Source organism: Epinephelus moara, chromosome 20 (assembly GCF_006386435.1).
Source record: "Epinephelus moara isolate mb chromosome 20, YSFRI_EMoa_1.0, whole genome shotgun sequence".
Lineage (NCBI taxonomy): Eukaryota > Metazoa > Chordata > Actinopteri > Perciformes > Serranidae > Epinephelus > Epinephelus moara.
The window spans coordinates 31,881,428-31,888,113 of NC_065525.1; the positions used below are offsets into that span (position 1 = coordinate 31,881,428).

General features: G+C 44.4%; 1 protein-coding gene across 1 annotated transcript in view; it reads right to left on the bottom strand.

Annotated features, from left to right (window-relative positions):
- The window catches only part of LOC126407643 (A disintegrin and metalloproteinase with thrombospondin motifs 20), a 109,746-nt gene extending 103,840 nt beyond the window's left edge, over positions 1-5,906 (bottom strand). The window contains exons 1-3 of the mRNA XM_050072720.1: positions 5,486-5,906; positions 4,932-5,293; positions 167-335 (exon numbers count right to left, since the gene is read on the bottom strand). Coding sequence (XP_049928677.1) covers positions 167-335; positions 4,932-5,293; positions 5,486-5,576 — 622 coding nt within the window. The 5' untranslated portion in view covers positions 5,577-5,906. The remainder of the gene's footprint in view (positions 1-166; positions 336-4,931; positions 5,294-5,485) is intronic.
- Between the last annotated feature and the right edge of the window lie 780 nt (positions 5,907-6,686).

Here is a 6,686-nt window from a genome sequence, read left to right on the forward strand (position 1 = left end):
AAGCCAAAGATCGTGACTAGGTATAATTTCCATTTTGTGTTTATTGCTATTGCTCAGAAAGTGAATGCAGGTCTGATGAGGTTCATCAGAAGGTAAGTATTTGTGGGTGAAAGTCAGACAGACAGTGGTTACAGGCAGTAAAGTTAGGCAGTCTGTAGTCTGTTACCTGAGGCAGCACAGGGCTCTGCGCTGTTGTCGGTGTGCGAGATGTTCTTCTTCCTCTCGTGTCGATAGACAAGATGAGGTTTGTTGTGTTCTTCGTCATATTCCTCCCCTGCAGCATTTAAAAGAGGCTCCAAGAAGTATTCACCATGTTGTGTCGTAAACGTTCCAATCTAGAGCAGAAAAAAAAGATGTCATTGATGGCTTTGGTATGAAGCATGCGCTTGCATGTGTGCATACTGTACTGTATGTGTGTAGGTTTCATTTACAGATTAGGGTACAGTATCATTCAAAGAGGCTGCTGTTCAACTGTAGTCATTCTGTGTTGCCCTTGGGCACCACTGTGCACATTATTTCCATGCTTTTGAGCAAGCTCTGTTTTTTGACAGGTGCACATGGAAAGAGCATGCTGACTCAGAAAGGTCAGGTAATATCTGTGACAGCTCACTATCAGTCATTGTGTAAACTGTAACCATGACAACAACCAATCATAACACATTTTAAGCCTTTTATACTCTTATCAATGCACAAGTAAGTCATTAAATCATTTCACACCTTCTTGCACAGGCTTTTAAGAGTGCTTAATGCAACTGTGAGAATGCATCTCCCCGTAAACCTGACACTGGGACGAGTGACATCATCATACACGGACAGAGCTGCTGACAGAGGAATGCTAATATTGATTTGGCAGCTCAGTCCTTCACAAAGCTTCTTAGCTCACTCAGCCATGAGGCACAATGGTGTTTGTATGGTAATTTCATGTGCACACTTAAACAGGATATTGGACACTGGAATGTTATCTTTAAGGCGGCATTATTCCATAACCACCCCCACGAGTGATGGACGCTTGACAATGGAAAACATACAAATCGGATATGGAAAACGTGTACAAACTGTGTGTGTACCTTTCCTCTCCGCCTCTCAAAGGGTGAAGGATTAGTTGGCTCGCGCATATGCACGATACTTCCTCGAAAGTGCTACAGGCCTTGAGTGCTACATGTGTTCAGCGCTGCAGTGTAATGAGCTTGTGAAAACAAGACACAGGATAGAAATAACCACACCGCAATAAGCACTTCAGAGCCTCAGTGTTCAGGTTTGCAATGCATGCATGGATCAAAGTACTGGCAGAATCCAGTTACAGTGTGTTAGGCATGGCAGCAAATGCTGATAGTTGCATTAAGATTTAGGCCCTTTTAATTAAGGGGTAAGTTCAGTATTTTTCAACCTGGACCACATTTTCCATGTTTTTGTGTCTAAGTGACTCATGTGAACAGCATTTTTCTAAATTGGTCCAGCATTGAGCAAAACTACTGCAGATGGCAGTAGCAAAACAGACTGCAATGTAATCATTTTGGGCATGTTGGCAGCGTCAGTTTATCTCAACTAAAAGTGCTTATTTTTGCCACTGACATTTTAGATTATTATTTCAAGTGTCTGACACCATTATGGAAAGGGCCCCACAGAGATAAACCTTTTTGTTAAAGAGTAGGATCCTTTTTGTTTAACCAGAAGCAGCACGGACATTGCCATCGCCAAACCCACCAGACTCCATAAAAATAATGATAAATTTAGTGTCGTATAACACACGTCATTCAAAGTCGACGGAAACAATATAAAAGTCTCAAAAGCCATCTTGGTTCATCCTCTTCCACTGTTACAACAATTACCAGTTCTGGTTTGGTTGAAATAAACCGTTCATTCACCCTGTTGGATGTGAAAACATGCTGGCTTATACACGCTAAAATTACTGTTTATTTAAATGGAGTCTGGTGGAATTGGTGATGGCGATTTCTGGCTGTTTCTGGTTAAACAAAAAGGATCTTTAACAGAAAGGTATATCTCTGTAGTGATCCCTTCCATAATGTTGTCACCGCCGCATTCACAGCTGCTCGGTGAAGATATAAAAAGAGGGTCGTTGCGGCCTTTTTCACTGCTGCCGGATGCAACACTGCATCCAGTGTTGAGCCGGCTCGCTCAACACTGGATGAATTTCAAAACTTGTTCCCTTTAGTCACAAAACATGGAAAAAATAGAATCCAGGTTGAAAAATACCGAACGTACCCTTTAAATATGAAAATGCTGCAGCCTTACTACAACTACCAGTTATAGTGATCTTAATATAATGAATGATTTATGCAGTGTAACAACTGGTAGATGTTCACCTTTATCTTGTAAATCACTATCTGTGATGAGTTAACTTTAATTAGATGATTATGGTTGAGCCTCTCTTAAGTTCTCATGTGGTGTTAATGGAAGGCTGAACAGACAAATGCTCTGTTTAGTCAATGGAGGGGGCAGAGTTTCAGGGTTTCCCAGCATTAGCTCAGCAGCAAATCTGGCAAAAGTTTGGACAGACACAATGGTTGCTGTTCAGTAGCGGGTGCTGAACCGGACCTTACAACTGAGGGACTCCTATTTGAAGCGAGGTCGCCTTCATGACATGATGGCATGACTGTTGGCACACATCTGTTTTTATCAAATCCTACAAAGACACTTTCAAACCCCGGTGGGTGCTGAGTCATTCGAAAGTGACGCACAGTTGCAGTCAATCTCTGAAGTTAAATAGGACATAAAGGTGTCATGAGCCTGATCTTTACACAGAGGTACATGGCTTGGTGCTGGAATGAAGATAGCCTCATTACTCAGGACAGGCTGACTCACCACACACTTCTATTATGTGAGTGAAGTGAGAGAGCGAGCTCCTTTAGGGGCATTTCCCACGCTTCGAGCAATCCTTAAGTTCCTCACGCACAACCTTCATTGGCAGTTGTCTCCTCTTCACAGCATTTCTCCCCTTCTCTGCCCGTCACAGCTCACTTTGAAAAGGCCAAAAGCTCCTCAACCCCCCCCCCCCCCCCGAATCCCCCCTGGGGACGGCTTTGAGCAACTCTGGACGAAAGGGGAACCTGCTTTTTCTAGAATGACCCCTTTGTTTTAGGGCTTAATTATTCCTTAATGACCTCATCCCAACAAAATGTGCTTGGCCATTAAGCCCCAGTGATCAGATACGGACACATTTATGACCCAATAGCCTCTGGTGCTGTCTCTATTGTCCTGTCATTCTCAATGAGTGATGATGCGGATAAGCAACAAAGATTGCTTGAAAAAGGATGCAAACATGTTTGGATAAGCGAGTCATACATCAAAGTTGGGCAGAGGGGCAATTAAAGGCTTATTACCCTGATAATTCCAGCATACTCCATGTCTTAAACTGCAAAGCAAACACACAAAACAAAAACGTTATGTGTATTTCTCCAAAGCTACACTGAGTGGGAGTTAACCCCCGACTAAAATGTCACACACAACAATTGTTTATCACGCCAGGTTTCAACAGGAGTGCAATCACTGTATGCATTGTGAATGTACTAGATCAACATGCTATCCTGGTACTGTACACAGTGCTCCTATCTAAAATAAGGATTATGTCACTGATAGGGGTTGCGACGGGGAGGGAGACTCCAAGGCTATGGTCCTCCTGTCTGTGTTGCTCCGGCCGGCCCCAACCACGCTAAGTCCACACCAGAATCCGGCTGGCGCGACTGAGGTCAACCCCCTGCCCCTGGACCAGTAACCTTATGTGACCCATGAAGTCATCCCCTTCAACACTCATCAGACTCTCTCACACAGGAGTCAGCAAACTAAACGACTTGGGCATCAGCATCCTGATATGCTACAATGGGACCGTAAACTCATTATTACCCAATAACTCCATTACAGCCCCGTAAGATCTAGAGCTGCAATGAGGGGCAATCAACAGCTGCTTTAGACTGAATGATAACATCTGTTGCTCAGGGCTGCAGCTAATGACTACTGTCATTAACAACGGACCTGATGATCATTTAGTCTATGAAAAGTGAAAAACTACCAAAAAAAGCCCAAGGTGACATCTTAAAATAGCTTGTTTTGTCCGACCAGCGGCCCCAAATACATAGGTATCCAACTTACTTACTTACATTTGTGACTGATAAGTAACTTTAAAATTTTACTTGATTGTCTTTTTGCATGTCCGCTGTTATTACGCTTTGTTTAGCAAAGATTTAGAGGTTTGTTGTAGCAGCAAAGAAGAGGTTGATAAAGCAAAAGCACAGACATGACCCCAGATAGCTGCACATACTGCAGATTCAACCCTGTGTGTAATTCTACTGTTGCTTTCTTGCAAGGGTGCAGGTTTTGTTTCAACATAGGAGGGCGGGACATATGAAATGAGGGGTTTGGGCATCCACAGCCAGAAAGTTTTGAGCGTCAAATACTTAATTTCCTGCATTCATTCTGGTGAATCTTAATGCACCGATTTGTGTCCTTTTTGCATTCATTTATGGTGTAAAAGTCTGGAAAAATGCACAAATGCCCAAAATATTTAGGGGAAAATCAGCCTTTTTGCTTGCCCTATCCTCAGTGTTCACTCTGCAGGGTCTGCCAAAGACCAGCCACTTCAGCCAAAGCTGAGTGTCTTGCTCTAAAGCACACCAGCAGCAGGGTTTGAGGCTTGTTGTCACATCAACACCCAGTCTCCAACCACCACACCACCCTGATGCCCAGACTGCACTGTGCACCAGCAGCATCTCCCCACAGGCACTGAGATGATGCAGAGCTGCGCGCTCTCCTCCTCAGTGACATTAGTGCTGTAACACTTGCTCTTGTTACACTCCTGCACACTTCACTTAAGCTGCGGGTTATAGGGGGCATGCATGGATGGAAGCCTGTCAGCATCGCTTGATTAAAGCGTCTTAAAAGAAAACTTTAGCGGTAGTGAAACGTCAGTTACTCACAAGGCCAGTGCACAGGCTGAAGACGGCAGGATATTCGTCCCTGGCGTTGACTTGTCCGCGGAAAAAGCAGTGGCGCATATCGCTCGGGTCATGGAAGTGGGTGTCCGTGTCGTTGCTCTGTTCTGCTCCCAAGTGTGTCACTGTGTAAGAGGGGGCGATGAAGCTGGAGTCTGCGGTCAGATTGAGATGAAAGCGTTCCCCGAATGCATCAATCCTGTAGTGAACCCGTAAGCCCGACAGGTCCTCATTTAAACTTCTCCGTCTCCTCCTGTAGTGCAATTTGTGCGGGAATGATTCTCCGAAGTCATTCACACGGAGCGGGGTGATGATTTCATACGATGACAGCTGCTTGATGAAGCTTTCTGCAAAAAAAAAAAAAAAAAAGTAAAGAGAGAAAAGCGGTGGCATTAGCAGCAGCGCGTCAGTGTAATACATGCAGCTGCAGCCTGACAGCCCTAACAGCGCACCAGGCATCATTACAAACACCACACATTACTGTTTAAACACCTTCAGCAGGAGGCTATCACTTCACCGTGATCAAAACAAAACGCTACCTTGTTTCGGATGCAATCGGTGTTGCAAAGTGTCCCGGACAAGCGCTGACAGATGACACATTAGTCCAACCAGCCAGATTGCAAACTGCATGATTTCCTCCGCGAAGAAACCCGGGCTGTCGTCTCCAAGGCAGTAACCCTCTGTGTCTCCCGAGCGGCTCCCCCTCTCCCTCTCCTTTTCCCCGGCTTGTCAGCAACAGGTCGTGGGATCCGCGGAGGCTCTCTGCAGCGCAAGTCTTGCAAAGTGCACTGGCCTCATCGCATTGCTAAACATGCATCCACTACCCCTCTATAAACGCCAACTATTTATGACATATTCATCCCGCTGACAGAAAAAAAATATGCTGCCTAATGTAAACTGCAGTCTATACTGAAAGGAGGGATCAGTGCCAAGTACGCTTTCCCTTAGCCATCCCTAGAACACCCCGTGCACCCTAAGCACTCACCAACCGCGAAGCAACGCCCCTATGGGCTGCCGAGCCAATGGTGAGTGCGCCTCGACCACCACACATGGGGCAGGCTCGAGTGCTGCAGTGGTAAAAAGCCTGGAAACAACAGTCATCATGAGAAAATCAACCAAAATCACGAAATCATCTTGAATTCAGGGTTTCAGGTTTGTGCCAGCGGTGATCTTTGCTTACACAAAATGAGAGTGGCACACAAACCTTTGAGGAAACCATCCATTAGAAGACGTTAAGCTTATTGTATTTCAGAATCTCAAAATAATAATAATACTGTTAGATTAGATGATTAATGGATTGTGGAGACTTTTGATGTGTCTGAGGTGTTAAATAGTTAGCTCATATTGGTTTTAAACAACAGAATGTATTGTCTAGCTGTTTGGGATCAGTAGGATCTAATACATATTAGAACACTAAACTAAAAGTCCCAATGTTCTCAAACAAGACAACAATAAAGTCCCAATGTCTTTAAACAAGTACGTCCTGATTGGTCAAATTTGTTGACACATCAAACTACAAACATTATCAATCATCAATACACAAGTTTCAACCATAAAATGTGATCAGGTTTTGGACCTTGTTGATTTTGTGTTGGGACCGGCTGCAGGCTGACTTGGCGGAGATGCTGGCCATCTTGGTTTTACACGGATTAGTGCACTACACTCTTACTACCACTAGATGGCACCTAAAAGTGTCCACAAATGAGGACAACAGGTCTGAGTTAAGAAGAATGAAGTGTA